Consider the following 18,792-nt stretch of genomic DNA (forward strand, 5'->3'; position numbering starts at 1 on the left):
AGCCAAGAGGCCCATGATCACTCTGGATGAACTGCAGAGATCTACAGCTGAGGTGGGAGACTCTGTCCATAGGACAACAATCAGTTGTATATTGCACAAATCTGGCCTTTATGGAAGAGTGGCAAGAAGAAAGCCATTTCTTAAAGATATCCATAAAAAGTGTTGTTTAAAGTTTGCCACAAGCCACCTGGGAGACACACCAAACATGTGGAAGAAGGTGCTCTGGTCAGATGAAACCAAAATTGAACTTTTTGGCAACAATGCAAAACGTTATGTTTGGCGTAAAAACAACACAGCTGAACACACCATCCCCACTGTCAAACATGGTGGTGGCAGCATCATGGTTTGGGCCTGCTTTTCTTCAGCAGGGACAGGGAAGATGGTTAAAATTGATGGGAAGATGGATGGAGCCAAATACAGGACCACTCTGGAAGAAAACCTGATGGAGTCTGCAAAAGACCTGAGACTGGGACGGAGATTTGTCTTCCAACAAGACAAGGATCCAAAACATAAAGCAAAATCTACAATGGAATGGTTCAAAAATAAACATATCCAGGTGTTAGAATGGCCAAGTCAAAGTCCAGACCTGAATCCAATCGAGAATCTGTGGAAAGAACTGAAAACTGCTGTTCACAAATGCTCTCCATCCAACCTCACTGAGCTCGAGCTGTTTTGCAAGGAGGAATGGGAAAAAATGTCAGTCTCTCGATGTGAAAAACTGCTAGAGACATACCCCAAGCGACTTACAGCTGTAATCGCAGCAAAAGGTGGCGCTACAAAGTATTAACTTAAGGGGGCTGAATAATTTTGCAGGCACAATTTTTCTGTTTTTGATTTGTTAAAAAAGTTTGAAATATCCAATAAACGTCATTCCACTTCATGATTGTGTCCCACTTGTTGTTGATTCTTCACAAAAATACAGTTTTATATCTTTATGTTTGAAGCCTGAAATGTGGCAAAAGGTCGCAAAGTTCAAGGGGGCCGAATACTTTCGCAAGGCACTGTACTTTTGTATACATAGTGTATATATAGTCTCTCACTGTAGCCCCACTTTCCCCCGGTCTCTCCCCCCTCTTTCCCCCGGGCTCTCCCCCTCTCTCTCAGCCCCAGGTGGCTTTGACCTCTACCCCTCTCTCCCCCTGTCTCTGACCATCCTCTCCCCCACTGACACGTCCAGATTCTGGCCAAGCGTCAGTGACCTTTCCTCCCCCACACTAGGGTCGTGCTGTTCGTGGCCTTTACAAGCAGGTTAGGAACAGACAGGGGGAGAAAGGCATTTACAGCAGGTTAGGAACAGACAGGGGGAGAGAGGCCTTTACAGCAGGTTAGGAACAGACAGGGGGAGAGAGGCATTTACAGCAGGTTAGGAACAGACAGGGGGAGAGAGGCCTTTACAGCAGGTTAGGAACAGACAGGGGGAGAGAGGCCTTTACAGCAGGTTAGGAACAGACAGGGGGAGAGAGGCCTTTACAGCAGGTTAGGAACAGACAGGGGGAGAGAGGCCTTTACAGCAGGTTAGGAACAGACAGGGGGAGAGAGGCCTTTACAGCAGGTTAGGAACAGACAGGGGGAGAGAGGCCTTTACAGTAGGTTAGGAACAGACAGGGGGAGAGCGGCCTTTACAGCAGGTTAGGAACAGACAGGGGGAGAGAGGCCTTTACAGCAGGTTAGGAACAGACAGGGGGAGAGAGGCCTTTACAGCAGGTTAGGAACAGACAGGGGGAGAGAGGCCTTTACAGTAGGTTAGGAACAGACAGGGGGAGAGCGGCCTTTACAGCAGGTTAGGAACAGACAGGGGGAGAGAGGAGAAGTACTTTATGGCAGAGAGGAATCATGTGGATATAGAGTACCATAAGAACATTATTTGAAATGTGTAAATACTAAGGCAGATTTTCTTCTGAGCGATAGATAAACACTATTAAGCAGTGGCATAGCCCTGTACCAGTTCTGTTAGTGTCACCCCATGTCTCAGAGTAGAGGCAGACAGTGATAACCCTGAGCCACCACCAGACAGACAGACAGGCTGTCCAGGGATCAAACCCACGTCTGGCCAGCCGCAGCAGATGTAATCTCTGACAGCGAGTTGCCCTGTCCCCTGCCTCAGATCACAGCAGGAAATGGACCCCCTTACTATCCTGCCCTATAAAAGGCAAAGTGCAGTATCTACAGTATATCAATTATTTTCTGACTTCAAATTCTTTTTCTGCCCAGACAGACAGCAATTTTTGATACTTAATGATATTCTAATTGTGTGGCTTGTTTGTCATCAGGAAAGTAAATAACACATGAATCAGATATTACACCTGGCCATTACAACAGATCAAAGGTTTTTGTAAGGCAGTATAACGTTACTGGCCCCACGTACACATACAGTACATTTGCATAAAGCAGTGGGTTGGTAGCCAGGCAGAATTTAAAGAGGACGTTTTATTTTTTACAACCAAATCTCTATTATTGATGTAAATCACATGTTATCGAAGGGTCCAGACACCTTTTGTGTGATTTCACTTGTTTTTGAGAAACTTACCTCAAACATCGAATCACTTACTTATCCTCATTGTGTAGTATGGGCCCCTGAAATATCATTAACAAAGGCCTAAATACACCCAAATGCATCCTTTTAGAAATGGCCACACTCTCAGTATAGTGATGCAAGTCTTTAGACGTTGTACACATGAAATTGTGTCATTCTGGACTTTAACTGCCAAAATAAAATGAAACACTTGAGTAAATGAGGGATACAAAGTATATTGAAAACAGGGGTTGCTTCCACACAGGAAGTTCCAGACACTTGTAGAATCTATGTCAAGGCCCAATGAAGCTGTTCTGGCTGCTTGTGGTGACACAACACCCTATTAAGACACTTTATGTTGGTGTTTCCTTTATTTTGGCAGTTACCTGTAGCAGCTACCTGTAGCAGCAGGCTACACAGAGAACGGAACAGCTGGTTAGGGGAAACGTCTCCAGCAATGTTCCCTCAAACTTTTTTCACCACTGAGCAAATTTCAGGTCTGCTGAGCGCAAACTTCACTATAGTTGGAGACTTATATCTCCCTCACTAACTTTAAGCATCAGCTATCTGAGCAGCTCACCGATCGTTGCAGCTGTACATAGCCCAACGAACCAACTACATACCTCATCCCCATATTGTTTTTATTTCCTTTTTAAGCTCTTTTGCACACCAGTATTTCTACTTGCACATCATCATCTGCTCATCTATCACTCCAGTGTTAATTTGCTAAATTGTAATTACTTTGCTACTATGGCCTATTTATTGCCTTACCTCCTTACTCAAATCAAATCAAATCAAATTTTATTTGTCACATACACATGGTTAGCAGATGTTAATGCGAGTGTAGCGAAATGCTTGTGCTTCTAGTTCCGACAATGCAGTAATAACAAGTAATCTAACTAACAATTCCAAAACTACTGTCTTGTACACAGTGTAAGGGGATAAAGAATATGTACATAAGGATATATGAATGAGTGATGGTACAGAGCAGCATAGGCAAGATACAGTAGATGGTATCGAGTACAGTATATACATATGAGATGAGTATGTAAACAAAGTGGCATAGTTAAAGTGGCTAGTGATACATGTATTACATAAGGATACAGTCGATGATATAGAGTACAGTATATACGTATGCATATGAGATGAATAATGTAGGGTAAGTAACATTATATAAGGTAGCATTGTTTAAAGTGGCTAGTGATATATTTACATCCTTTCCCATCAATTCCCATTATTAAAGTGGCTGGAGTTGAGTCAGTGTCAGTGTGTTGGCAGCAGCCACTCAGTGTTAGTGGTGGCTGTTTAACAGTCTGATGGCCTTGAGATAGAAGCTGGTTTTCGGTCTCTCGGTCCCAGCTTTGATGCACCTGTACTGACCTCGCCTTCTGGATGATAGCGGGGTGAACAGGCAGTGGCTCGGGTGGTTGATGTCCTTGATGATCTTTATGGCCTTCCTGTGACATCGGGTGGTGTAGGTGTCCTGGAGGGCAGGTAGTTTGCCCCCGGTACTCCATTTAAACACACTGTATATAGATTTTTCTATTGTTATTGACTGTACGTTTGTTAATCCCATGTATAACTCTTGTTGTTGTTTTTGTCGCACTGCTTTGCTTTCTTGGCCAGGTCGCATTTGTAATTGAGAACTTGTTCTCAACTGGCCTACCTGGTTAAAGGTGAAATTAAATTAAATTAAAAATTTGAGTGCATGTTTACTGTGAACACTGAGACCCGTACTAGCTTTAAGTTAGTTTTAACAGTGGTCAAGTAGGCTACTATGGACCAGAATGTAGGCAGAGCTTGACATCAACCTGTTTATCCACTTGTCCTTCAGACAGGGAGGTGACTGAAAATGTTGTTTGATGCAAGAAACCACTTTACAAAATAAAATCCATCATTATTCCCACACCATTATTACAGAGAATCAGATAAATTATGCTACCCTCTGCCTATTGGCTACTTAGCTTATTCAAGCCTCTCTCAAAATACAACACTGCCCCTCTAAGACAAAAAAAACTATTTACCTGACATTTTCAAAGATGTCTAGAAATGCAAATGTTTTGTGCTCTTGTAGGAAGCAATCACTCCCCCATTGCTAACTACAAATTATCAATAACTGGGCTAATTACTCAAACTAGCAAAGGATATGAACACATTTACAAATGTGCACACGTCGCTAAATGTAGCTCTCGCTTTGATCTCAAAACAAGCGCATTTCCTCACGACCGCTGATGCTGTAAAAACAGTCCAGTTCAAAGTAAATGGCACCGATCCATATATGGCAATCATCTATTTGCATATAGGCCTACTGCAGCTCTGATTGGTTATGGCACACTGGTCTGTTTAGATTACGGGTCTGAGTGGTGCCTGTCAATGCAATAGAATTCTACTCAGATGCCTTCTACAAAATCTCTTGCATAGTTAGTTTAGCAAACTAAGTCTTGCATAGTTTGTTTTCTTTCGGTATGTTGCATTGAAAGTGGCTAATATTGTGTTGATTCGATCACAGTTCCCACATATAGGGACATGTTGATAGTGTTAACTAATGGGGAAAACTCAAGAAAATCTTGTGCTTCTTTGCACGGGCTGAGCGGCAGTCCCAGGGAGCTGTGCGCCCGCATGCAGCTAAGCGGGAACATTGTCTTAGCACAAAAGGGAATATAACGTTGCGGATGACACAATGTCATGTATACAACATGTAAAGACCTATATCATCATACTGAGAGTTTTGACATTTCTAAAAGGACGTCATGTTTGGAGGATACCTGAGAGAATGCCAAGAGTGTGCAAAGCTGTCATCAGGGCAAAGAGTGGCTACATTGAAGAATATCAAATATAATATATATTATATTTGAGATTCTTCAAAGTAGCCACTCTTTGCCTTGATGACAGCTTTGCACACTCTTGGCATTCTCTCAGGTATCCTCCAAACATGACGTTTGGCATTGAGGCCAAGGAGTTCAATCTTGGTTTCACCAGACCAGTTTGGCAAACTCCAAGCTGGCTGTCATGTGCCTTTTACTGAGAATTGCTGCCACCTGGCCACTCTACCATAAAGGCCTGATTGGTGGAGTGCTGCAGAGATGCTTGTCCATCTAGAAGGTTCTCCCATTTCCACAGAGGAACTCTGGAGCTTTGTCAGAGTGACCATCGGGTTCTTGGTCACCTCCCTGACCAAGGCTCTTCTCCCCCGATTGCTCAGTTTGGCCGGGCGCCCAGCTCTAGGAAGAGTCTTGCTGGTTCCAAACATCTTCCATATAAGAATGATGGAGGCCACTGTGTTCTTGGGGACCTTCAATACAGCAGAATGTATTTGGTACCCTTCCCCAGATTTGTGCCTCGATCCAATCCTGTCTCAGAGCTCCAAGGACAATTCCTTCAACCTCATGGCTTAGTTTTTGCTCTGACATGCACTGTCAACCTTGGGACCTTTCCAAATCATGTCAAATCAATTGAATTTACCACAGGTGGACTCCAATCAAGTTGTAGAAACATCTCAAGGATGATCAATGGAAACAGCACCCTCTTTGGCCTCATGGGTGGAATGTTACTGATATTTTCCATAATTGTATTATTAACAAAGGATTCCAATGTAAGTCCAGTGTTTGTATGTCAAACAGCATAACCACAGAGCAGCATGACCACAGAGCAGCAGCATGGCCACAGACAGCAGCATAACCACAGAGCAGCATAACCACAGACAGCAGCATGGCCACAGACATCAGCATGGCCACAGAGCAGCAGCATAACCACAGCCAGCAGCATAACCACAGAGCAGCATTACCACAGAGCAGCATAACCACAGACAGCAGCATGACCACAGAGCAGCATAACCAGAGCAGCATGGCCACAGACAGCAGCATGGCCACAGACAGCAGCATGGCCACAGACAGCAGCATGAGCACTGACAGCAGCATAACCACAGAGCAGCATGACCACAGACAGCAGCATGACCACAGACAGCAGCATAACCACAGACAGCAGCATAACCACAGTCCGCAGCATAACCACAGTCCGCAGCATGACCACAGTCCGCAGCATGATCACAGTCCGCAGCATGATCACAGTCCGCAGCATGATCACAGTCCGCAGCATGATCACAGTCAGCAGCATGATCACAGTCAGCAGCATGGCAACTGACAGACAGCAGCATGGCAACTGACAGACAGCAGCATGGCCACAGACAGTCAGCAGCATGGCCACAGACAGACAGCAGCATGGCCACAGACAGACAGCAGCATGGCCACAGACAGACAGCAGCATGGCCACAGACAGACAGCAGCATGGCCACAGACAGACAGCAGCATGGCCACAGACAGACAGCAGCATGGCCACAAACAGACAGCAGCATGGCCACAGACAGACAGCAGCATGGCCACAGACAGACAGCAGCATGGCCACAGACAGACAGCAGCATGGCCACGGTCAGCAGCATGGCCACAGACAGACAGCAGCATGGCCACGGTCGGCAGCATGACCACGGACAGCAGCATGACCACGGACAGCAGCATGACCACGGACAGCAGCATGACCATGGACAGCAGCATGACCACGGACAGCAGCATGACCACGGACAGCAGCATGACCACGGACAGCAGCATGACCACGGACAGCAGCATGACCACGGACAGCAGCATGACCACGGACAGCAGCATGACCACGGACAGCAGCATGACCACGGACAGCAGCATGACCACGGACAGCAGCATGACCACGGACAGCAGCATGACCACGGACAGCAGCATGACCACGGACAGCAGCATGACCACGGACAGCAGCATGACCACGGACAGCAGCATGACCACGGACAGCAGCTCGACCACGGACAGCAGCATGACCACGGACAGCAGCATGACCACGGACAGCAGCATGACCAATGACATCTGCACAGACAGCACAGTCTGTGCTGATGTCATTGGTCATGCTGCTGTCTGTGGTTATGCTGCTGTTTGTGGTCGAGCTGCTGTCTGTCGGTGCTCATGCTGCTGTCAGTGGTCATGCTGATGTCAGTGGTCATGCTGATGTCTGTCAGTGCTGATGTTTGTCAGTGCTGCTGTCTGTGGTTATGCTACTGTCAGTGCTGCTGTCTGTGGGCATGCTGCTGTCTGTCAGTGCTGCTGTCTGTGGCCATGATGCTGTCCATGGTTATGCTGCTGTCTGTCAGTGCTGATATCAGTGGCCATGATGCTGTCCATGGTTATGCTGCTGTCTGTCAGTGCTGATATCAGTGGCCATGATGCTGTCCATGGTTATGCTGCTGTCTGTCAGTGCTGATATCAGTGGCCATGATGCTGTCCATGGTTATGCTGCTTGTCAGTGGCCATGCTGCTTGTCAGTGGCCATGCTGCTGGTCAGTGGCCATGCTGCTGGTCAGTGGCCATGCTGCTGGTCAGTGGCCATGCTGCTGTCAGTGGCCATGCTGCTGTCAGTGGTCATGCTGCTGGCCACAGACAGACAGCAGCATGGCCAGACAGCAGGCTGAGACTACAGACAGATTCCTAACACTGGTGACAGCTGGAGGTAGAGCTGTCTCGAAAAGGAGAGCACCCCTCACTCTCTATCCACAAATTCCCAAACATAGTGTTTGTATAATACACTAATGCTCTTATGTGCAAAGAAAGAAAACCACAGGAGCAGCATATCATTTTTTGGGCCCAGCCCCGGTGGTTACATTTGTGGTGCGCATATCACAAACACTCTTTATCTGTGTTGTTATATTTCACAGCCTCTGCCCTACCACAAATACATCATATCCCCTACCACACATACAAACACAGCCTCTCTCATATCACACACACACCCTCTCTCCCCTACTGGTCCACAGATCCAGCTGCAGCTTCAGTTAACAATCAGCACCACACAGCCAGAGCCCCTCACATTACATCTCATCTGAATGGCAGAGTGGGAGGGCTGCTACAAAGAAGGAGATGAGGAGGAGAGGAGACAGGAGAGAAGAAGGGATGGAGGAGGGATGACAGGAGGTAGATAATGAAGGATAGGGGATGACATCTGGCTTTGTGAAGATGCATGGAGCTCTGCCTATCTGCACTGCACCTATACTGCAGAATGACAAATAAAAGAGAGGGATGGAGAGGGGGTGAGGAAGGGAAGGAAGGAGGGGTGAGGGAGGTGAGATTTAGAGAGAGAAATGGGATGGGAGGGAGGGAGAAAAGATGAGGGAGAAAGAGACCTATCTGGATCCAGGTCAGTGAATAAAGCAGCTGTGGTTGAAACACCTGACACTCTTCATTGTGTAGTCAGACACCTTGGCCCGTACATAATCCATAAATAATCCCCCCTGCAGGCCAGGACTGGTGATATGTAGCCTACAGATGGGTCATTCCACCAATTCGGTGCCTTTTGAGAAGTGCAACTTGGTCCAAAAAAGTTTGATTTCACCTAATTTTAACATTCTGTCACAAAAAGCATGTGTTAAACTTAATAACAAAACATGTTTTCCCATCTCAAGAGGTTGAATAAAAAAATGACTATTAAGTGCCAAATAAAGTAACAGGGTTGACAGATTTCATCTTAACTCAGCCATAAATTCCCCTGTGCCGGGGGAATGGAAGCTTGTTTTGTGCAACAGGGATGTGCAATTGAATGAAAAAAAATATAGAAATAGTTAAATAGATACAACTATTTTGGCCTGTCTATCTATGGGTAACAGGGTTGATATGTTCCGCTTGACCCACTCAGTTTTCCAACAGTAAACACCAGCAAATGGCCAGCAAGAATAGAACCAGCGCACCTGCTTTTACGCTATGATTTGACTATTAGATGTTCAGTGTTGCTTTTGAAAAAGATTTAAAAAGGAATAGCTTCACCATATTCAAACGAGAGTTCAGTTCACATAACAGGGTTGAACGTCAAATAAGGGACAGACTAATCAGACTATTAAATTAATCCCTAATCACATGAAATTAAAAATTATATTCAGAAATTATTATGTCAAAGCAAAAAAATAACTAGGGCTTTACAGTGATGGTGAAACTTTGAGAAATGTGGGGGTTAAAATAATTAAAATAATTTATTCATATTAAAAATATGATTTATTGAATTCCTACATTAAAGGGCACTTCATTTAATATAACAGGCTTTTAAAATTCCATATTGGTGCATAAAGGGACTAATTTCGTGGAACGACCCAAATACTGATTCTCTATCAAACCTCATGTTTACTGCTAGGCTGTATTCATATCATACAGCTTCAGGAGATGATTCAGATTAATACAAAGATATACTGTAAGTACATGGAAAGAGAGGGGGTGAGGGACTACTGAAACGGAGAGAGAGAATGAAAGTGCGGAGAGAGAGAGAGAGAGCGAGAGAGAGAGAGAGAGAGAGAGAGAGTAGAGAAAGGTGGACAGATCCAGTCAGAACAGAAGTCATGTGACTCACCGAGACATGCCCCGTCCATCTCTTCATAGCCCAGGCTACAGACACACTTCCCCAAAGGCACCAGCCAGTCACCGTCGGCGCCGCAGTACAGTTTGGGAGTGTCCCTCTCCTCGGCATGCTCCACACACACTCCCCTGACCTCCACCAGGGAGGAGGAGTCGACCCGGGGCACGGTGTCAGGGAAGGAGGCCAGGTTCCTCATGGTGAAGGGACACTTCTTATAGTACACCCTGACTGAGACCAGGGCGATGCACGCCCCAATGTCCTGGAACGCCAGGTAGAAACCCTTCCTGGAGATAGGACCCACTTCCCGAACCTATAGAAAACATTGTGGATGGATGCTCACATGTATTTCACAACAACATGTCTCTAGTATGCAGTGCCTAAACAATTGTCCCTTGTGGGATAAATCAAATAACATGGGCAGCATTCTGTTTCTGCTCTCTTGCCAACTCCTTATGGAATTACCATGCCAAACAACAGGGCAAGAGGGCAGAAAAAGACTGGCACCCAGGCTATAAGTCACATATTATTGAATTGAGTTAATTGAGGTGATGGACCTCAGTGTTGAGCTTCAGAATGCGGTCTCCCAGGTCCATCTGGGTGAAGCTCTCGTCGGCTGCAATGGTGTCGATCTTGGTGTACTGGGCGGGTTTGAACTTGACCCCGTGGGACTCGTCTGTCTCATAGTAGAAAAGGTTGAAGGTCTCCTTGCAGGTCCCAGATACCCAGGGGATGGAGTTACAGTCTCTCAGAGTGAACCGCAGCTCCACGTACACCTTGCAAAAATAATAAACAAAGTAAAGTAGCTAATGTTTTATTCAAAGCCACTTACAGGAAATGCAGTTGGTTAATATGTGGCCCATGCGGGAACTGAACCTGCAACCCAGGTGTTATCAGCACCATGTTCCAACCCATGCTCAGAACCCCTACACACCTTCTGTGCTGCCTGGCGGAAGATCCAATTGGAGCGTAGCCAGTTGTTCTGGTTGGGTTCCATCACGTGACACACCTGGAAGGTATGGATGGGACGGTTGTGTTCATCCATCTCTGTTATAGCATCCCACTGGAGAGGAGAGGAGGAGGAAGAGAGGTGAGGAAGAAAACAAAAAAGGACTGTTAGTGAGCTGCTAAAGTACTACAGATACACTATACAGTATATACAAAAGCATGTGGAGACCCCTTTAAATCAGTGGATTTGGCTATTTCAGCCAAACCCGTTGCTGACAGGTGAATAAAATTGAGCACCAAGCTATACAATCTACATAGACTAACATTGGCAGTGGAATGGCATCTCTGAAGAGCACAGTGACTTTCAACGTGGCACCGTCATAGGATGCCACCTTTACAACAAGTCAGTTCGTCAAATTTCTGCCCTGCTAGAGCTCACCCAGTCAACTGTAAGTGCTGTTACTGTGAAGTGGAAACGTCTAGGAGCAACAACGGCTCAGTCGTGAAGTGGTAGGCCACACAAGCTCACAGAACAGGACCACCGAGTGATAAAGCGTGTAGCGCATAAAAATCGTCTGTCCTCGGTTGCAACACTCACTACCGAGTTCAGAACTGTCTCTGGAAGCAACGTCAGCACAATAACCGTTTGTGTGTTTCCATGGCACGAGCAGCCGCACACATGCCTAAGATAACCATGCGCAGTGCCAAGCGTCGGCTGGAGTGGTGTAAAGCTTGCCACCATTGGACTCTGGAGCAGTAGGAATACATTTTCTGGAGTGATGAATCACGCTTCACCATCTGGCAGTTCGACGGACGAATCTGGGTTTGGCGGATGCCAGGAGAACACTACCTGCCCGAATGCATAGTACCAACTGTAAAGTTTGGTGGAGGAGGAATAATGGTCTTGGGTTGTTTTTCATGGTTTGGGCTAGGCCCCTTAGTTCCAGTGAATGGAAATCTTAACACTACAACATACAATGCCATTCTATATAATTCTGGGGGGGAAGGCCCTATCCTGTTTCAAAATAACAATGCCCCTGTGCACAAAGCGAGTACCATACAGAAATGGTTTGTCAACATCGGTGTGAAAGAACTTGATTGGCCTGCACAAAGCCCTAACCTCAACCCAATGGAAAACCTTTGGGATGAAGTGGAACGCTGACAGCGAGCCAGGCCTAATCGGCCAACATCAACGCACGACCTCACTAATTATCTTGTGGCTGAAAGGAAGCAATTCCCCGCAGCAATGTTCCAACATCTCGTGGAAAGCTTTCCTAGAAGAGTGGAGGTTGTTATAGCATCAAAGGGGGGACCAACTCCATATTAATGCCCATGATTTTGGAATGAGATGTTCGACGAGAAGGTGTACACATACTTTTGGTCATCTAGTGTTATCGCTAAAAGCAGCTCAACATTACAAAATAAAAGAGAGGAACAGGACCGTTACTAAACAATTCAAACCTCAGTTGAACCCATCACTAACCACCTGTACCCCACCTCTGTGACTCCCAGGTCATGTGACAAGGGTGACAGCCCTGTAAGTGCTTCATGAGGTCAGAAGGCCACCTGCCTCTGTGTTCTTGGAATAGAAGTCTATTGGAGGTGTTTAGCCCTGACCTCTGGCTCTACCCTCTATTACACTGACATGCACACAGTGTGACAGCTGTAGAGTGACCATGGATCATCTAACACCAAGCTCCCAGAATCAAATTACCTGCTGAGGAAAATGGTTTTAAATCAGCTCAACAACAACACAATAGCTGCCCTTCAGTCTAGACACATCAATCAACAATATGACTCTGACCTCTGTATGCACTTTGACCTCCACATACCCTTTGTCCTTGGGCAGTTCATCTTACTCAAAAGTGTTTGTCACGATTGTCGTATGCGTGAGACCAAGGCGCAGTGTGGTATGCGCACATTCTCTTTTAATGAATGAAACACTTAACAAACACAACAAACTAAAAGCTATACAAATTAGTGCAGACAGGCAACTAAACATAGTCAAGATCCCACCACACAAATGTGGGAAATGGCTACCTAAATATGATCCCCAATCAGAGACAACAATAAACAGCTGTCTCTGATTGGGAACCATATCAGGCCAACATAGACATACAAAAACCCATAGACATCCAACAACTAGAGTACCCATCCTAGTCACACCCTGACCTAACCAAAATATATAGAAAAACAGAGATATCTAAATTCAGTGCGTGATAGTGTTGCATTAAAATAAGAAGTATTTGCAAGGAATAGGTATATTGTCACTCCCAGCCCTGTCTCCTCAACCAACAAAATCCACAAAAGTGTCTAATGTCTAAAAATTAAAAACACAACCGTACCAAGTATAGAGAAGAACCCCCCCCCCCCCCTCCTTCTTTCCCAGACTCACTCACTCTGTCACCCCACCTCTCTTCTCCCTTTCCTTTCCCCCTCTCCACCTCTTTCCTCCCTCCCCTCCTCTGATGTTTCTACCAGTCTAATTAATAAGTGGGAAGAACAGAAGCTCTTTATTAGCAAACAGACTATGGAAAGTTGGGGAAAGAAGATTCTAATTTGAGCCAATTATTTCAGTGATAATAAGTAGTTTTGTACTTATCTAAACACTACCTACCAACAGGAGAACCGTAATCACATCCTAATGGTTAGTTATACAGACTCATTATCCTTTTAATGACATGTTTTAATTCAATCTAAAAGACAACACATTTTAATCTATTTCTCCCTCAAGGTTTCACAGTAATAATAATGTAATTAAAACAAATTGATTTTGATTAAGTATTATATTGCCTAATATGCTTCATGTTGTATTGTTTTGCTGTGAATTCTGAAAGGATCCCAACACACCCACCCATCTACAACTCTCTCCGTTTGTGTCAGCCAGATTGTACATACAGGTGTCAAAATATCAAATATTATTTCACAACTAGAATTACACCAGTGATACAAATGGACTGACATGTCTTTGCACTTAACCCATCTAAATGTATTAAATGAAATAAAGAGATCGTCAGTAAGCATAAAAGCTGTGACACACTTCTAGTTCATGCATTGGAGTTTTCCTACACTACCACAGTCAGGTATGAAAATGCTTTATATCCTGGCCAGTTGTTTAGTGGGTGATCATTACAACACCCGAACAGGTACAGTAGCTACAGTGCCTTCAGAAAGTATTCATACCCCTTATTCCACAATTTGTTGTGTTACAGCCTGAATTCGAAAGGTATTCAATACATTTTGCTCCTCACAATGAGAAAGTGAAAACATGTTTTTAGACTTTTTTCACATTCATTGAAAATCTAAAACAGAAATATCTAATTTACATACAGTACCAGTCAAAAGTTTGGACACACCTACTCATTCCAGGGTTTTTCTTTATTTGTATTATTTTCTACGTTGTAGAATAACTATGAATCATCAAAACTATGAAATAACACATACTGTATGGAATTATGTAGTAACCCAAAAAGTGTTAAACAAATCCAAATATATATTGATGACAATCAGGTGTGATGACAATCAGGTGTGATGACAGCTTTGCACACTCTTGGCATTCTCTCAACGAGCTTCATGAGGTAGTCACCTGGAATGCGTTTCAATTATCAGGTGTGCCTTGTTAAAAGTTCATTTGTGGAATTTCTTTCCTTCTTAATGCGTTTGAGACAATCAGGTGTGTTGTGACAAGGTAGAGGTGGTATACAGAACACAGCCCTATTTGGTAAAAAAAACAAGTCCATATTATGGCAAGAAGAACAGCTCAAATAAGCAAAGAGAAATGACAGTCCATCATTACCTTAAGAAATGAAGGTCAGTCAATATGGAATATTTCAAGGACTTTGAAAGTTTCTTCAAGTGCAGTTGTAAAAACGATCAAACGCTATGTTGAAACTGGCTCTCATGAGGACCTTTAGAAGAAAGGAAGACCCAGAGTTACCTCTGCTGCAGAGGATAAGTTCATTAGAGTTACCAGCCTCAGAAATTGCATCCCAAATAAATGCTTCACAGAGTTCAAGTAACAGACACATCTCAACATCAACTGTTCAGGGGAGACTACATGAATCAGACCTTCATGGTCAAATTGCTGCAAAGAAACAGCTACTAAAGGACACCAATAATAAGAAGAGACTTGCTTGGGCCAAGAAACACAAGCAATGGACATTAGTGGAAAATTGTCCTTTGGTCTGATGAGTCCAAATTTGAGACATTTTGATGAAGAGAAGCATTTCTCTACAACCGCAATAACATCTGCTAAACACGTGTATGTGACAAATAACACTTGATTCGATTTGACTAGGTGTATTGATATACCATCCAAAGTGTAATGAATAACTTCATCATGCTCAAAGGGATATTCAATGTCTGCTTTTTAATTTTTTACCCATCTACTGTACCAATAGGTGCCCTTCTTTGCGAGTCATTGGAAAAACTCTCTGGTCTTTGTGGTTGAAAAGGTGTTTTAAATTGACTGCTCGACTATAGGAACTTATACATAATTGTATGTGTGGGGTACAGAGATGAGGTGGTCATTCAAAAATCATGTTAAACACTATTATTGCACAAAGAGTCCATGCAACTAATTATATTACTTGTTAAGTACATTTTTACTCCTGAACTTATTTAGGCTTGCCATAGCAAAGGGTTTGAAGACTTATTGACTCAAGATAATACAGCGTTTGATTTTTTTATAAAAAATGTGTAAAATCTGAATTTAATCCATTTTAAATTCAAGCTGTAACACAAAAAATATGGTAAGATGTCAAAAGGGGTCTGAATACTTTCTGAAGGTACTGTAAATGTAGGTGTAACCTTATCAGTAGACTCCTGTATCAGCAACCTACTTCACAAGGCCTCCTCATCCCACAAAGGTATCTCTTTAAAGACTTACATAAACTCCCTCTCTCCAGCTTAGAGAAACTAAAGGAGCTTGAGAGAGTTAGTCTCTGTAAGGCCAGAGATAGACACCCTGGGGTGGTCTTAGAATAGGACTCTCTACAGAGACACCAGTGTGTGTGTGTGTGTGTGTGACTGGTTACACATTGATGGGGGATAGTGTGACAGGGACCGAATGATGCTGAGGCCTGTGGTATAAGTGGGTGTGTGTGTATTTCATCCTGTCTGTCCTCTGGGTGGTACCCCTGCCATCTCTCAGTCACCCCAAAGCTGATTTGAAGGAAGCATCAGGTCCCAGTGGCCCCTGCACAGCCCTCTATGGGGCCCCTGTCTCTCATTGTGCAGCCCTTCCACACACAGAGCTTTGCTCTAAGAGGTCCTTTGTGGCCCTCCACACTCAACCCTGACACCTCAGAGACTCAGTTCAGTATCTCAACACTGTGACTGGACCCAGTCAGGGGGAATGTTCACTTGAAACTTCAAACAAGCTACGTTTATTTCCCTGTTTCTGGGTGATAAAACTTGATTTTGTCAGGCCGGGGAGCTGTGTTTGGGAGTGGACTGCTCAGAGCTCTTTTCAGCTGAGAGAGGGGAGACAGAGAAAAATTGCATCTGTAATGGAGTGTGTAGTTCCAGGAAATTGGGCTGTGTAGCTGTGTTATGAGACATAACCCTCAACAAGGGCCTGAGCACGGCCGGGTTTTGTGTCAACCTTGAGGCAGACAGACTATAACATGGATCCAATTAGCTATCAAAACACAGGCTGATTCAATACCTGTTAGATCTGTGAAAACACCTAATGCTCTGGCTAAATTCAACACAACGATGATGAAACCAAAGCGATGGTGTGATGTGTCCACTGGCCGAGGGAGGGAGATCGATAGAGAGGGAGAGACCTAGGGAGTGAGAGCGAGAGAGCGAGAGAAAGATGGCAGGTAAAGGGGAAGCCAGGGAGGCAGGGGGTGGGTGTCAAATCCCATCAAAGAGATCCAAGAACTATGTGGGTATTCAGCGGTCTGCTGGTGTGTGTGTGTGTGTGTGTGTGTGTGTGTGTGTGTGTGTGTGTGTGTGTGTGTGTGTGTGTGTGTGATAAACGGTGACAGCGCTAAAGACAGGACCCCTGCGGACACAGTAACCTGTGAGGGATGAATCTAAAAGACCTTGTGCCAGACAGACCAGAGAAAGAGAAAGAGGGAGAGAAAATATGAGAGAGAAAGAGGAAAGGAGAGTGATTTGTTTACAGCAGGAAACGGTGTGATTACTATAGAGAGCCTATACACTGAGGTGGAACAGTAAAATAATACCCGAAACAGAAAATCTGAAGGAATCCATCCTCCTTCTGAACCATCTCTGTGCCCTGTACACATCTTTAAAAAACATCACAATCATCTCAGTCCATCTCAGTCCATATACAGTCTGAAAAATACAAAAAGAGAAAGTGTTCAAAAACGAAGGAAGAGGTCACTCTGGCTAGTGCCTTCAGAATGTATTCATCAGTCTACACACAATACCCCATAATTGCAGATTAAAAGAAAGGTTTTTAGACATTTTTGCTCATTTATAAAAAAAATTCAACTCAAATATTACATTTAAATAAATATTCAGACCATTTACTCAGTACTTTGTTGAAGCATCTTTGGCAGTGATTTCAGCTGTGTGTTTTCTTCGGTATGAAGCCACAATCTTAGTGCACCTGTATTTGGGGACTTTCTCCCATTCTTCTCTGCAGATCCTGTCAAGCTCTGTCAGGATTGGATGGGGAGCGTTGCTGCACGTCTATTTTCAGGTCTCTTCAGGTCTTGATCAGGTTCGTCCGGGCTCTGGCTAGGCCACTCAAGGACATTCAGAGACTTGTCCCGAAGCCACTCCTGTATTGTCTTGGCTATGTGCTTAGGGACGTTGTCCTGTTGGAAGGTGAATCTTCGCCCCAGTCTGATGTCCTGAGTGCTCTGGAGCAGGTTTTGATCAAGGATCTCTTCGTATTTTTCTCTGAAAAACACCCCCACAGCATGATACTGCCACCACCATGCTTCACCCTAGGGATGGTGCCAGGTTTCCTCCAGATGTGACGCTTGGCATTCAGGCCAAAGAGTTAAATCTTGGTTTCATCAGACCAGAGAATCTTGTTTCTCATGGTATGAGAGTCTTTAGGTGCCTTTGGCAAACCCCATGCAGGCTGTCATGTGGCTTTTACTGAGGAGAGGCATCCATTTGGCCACTCTACCATAAAGGCCTGATTGGTGGAGCGCTGCAGAGATGCTTGTCCTACTGGAAGGTTCTCCCATCTCCACAGAGGAACTCTAGAACTCTGTCAGAGTGACAATCGGGTTCTTGGTCACCTCCCTGACCAAGGCCCTTCTCCCTGATTGCTCAGTTTGGCCGGGCGGCCAGCTCTAGGAAGAGTCTTGGTGGTTCCAAACTTCTTCCATTTAAGAATGATGGAGGCCACTGTGTTCTTGGGGACCTTCAATAATGCAGAATTTTTTTGGTGCCCTTCCTCAGATCTGTGCCTCGACACAATCCTGTCTCAGAGCTCCAAAGACAATTCCTTCAACCTCATTGCTTGGTTTTGGCTCTGACATGCACTGTCAACTGTGGGACCTTATATAGACAGGTGTGTGCCTTGACAAATCATGTCCAAACAATTGAATTTACCACAGGTGGACTCCAATCAAGTTGTAGAAACATCTCAAGGGTGATCAATGGAAACAGGATGCAACTGAGCTCAATGTTGGGTCTCATAGCAAAGGGTCTGAATACTTATGTAAATAAGGTATTTCTGTTTTTTCTATTTAATATATTTGCAAAAATATCAAAAAATCTGATTTTGCTTTGTCATTATGGGGTAGTGTGGGTAGATAGCTGAATATGTTTTGTTTGTTTAATCGATTTTAGAATAAGGCTGTAAAGTAACAAAATATGGAAAAAGTAAAGGGGTCTGAATACTTTCCGAAGGCACTGTAAGTCTCTAAGGTCTTAGTAAATGTTGAAGAATGTTTAGTTTATCTCTTAGGTATGGTTTTCTCCCTCTCAAA

At 44.5% G+C, this 18,792-nt stretch overlaps 1 protein-coding gene across 1 annotated transcript in view; it reads right to left on the minus strand.

The window, feature by feature from the left end:
- The window catches only part of LOC110520380 (ephrin type-A receptor 6), a 262,278-nt gene that overhangs the window by 159,001 nt on the left and 84,485 nt on the right, over positions 1-18,792 (minus strand). Inside the window, exons 3-5 of the mRNA XM_036974914.1 lie at positions 10,851-10,979; positions 10,474-10,692; positions 9,914-10,229 (exon numbers count right to left, since the gene is read on the minus strand). Coding sequence (XP_036830809.1) covers positions 9,914-10,229; positions 10,474-10,692; positions 10,851-10,979 — 664 coding nt within the window. The remainder of the gene's footprint in view (positions 1-9,913; positions 10,230-10,473; positions 10,693-10,850; positions 10,980-18,792) is intronic.

The sequence above is a fragment of the Oncorhynchus mykiss genome, chromosome 3, assembly GCF_013265735.2.
Source record: "Oncorhynchus mykiss isolate Arlee chromosome 3, USDA_OmykA_1.1, whole genome shotgun sequence".
In the NCBI taxonomy this organism is placed as follows: domain Eukaryota; kingdom Metazoa; phylum Chordata; class Actinopteri; order Salmoniformes; family Salmonidae; genus Oncorhynchus; species Oncorhynchus mykiss.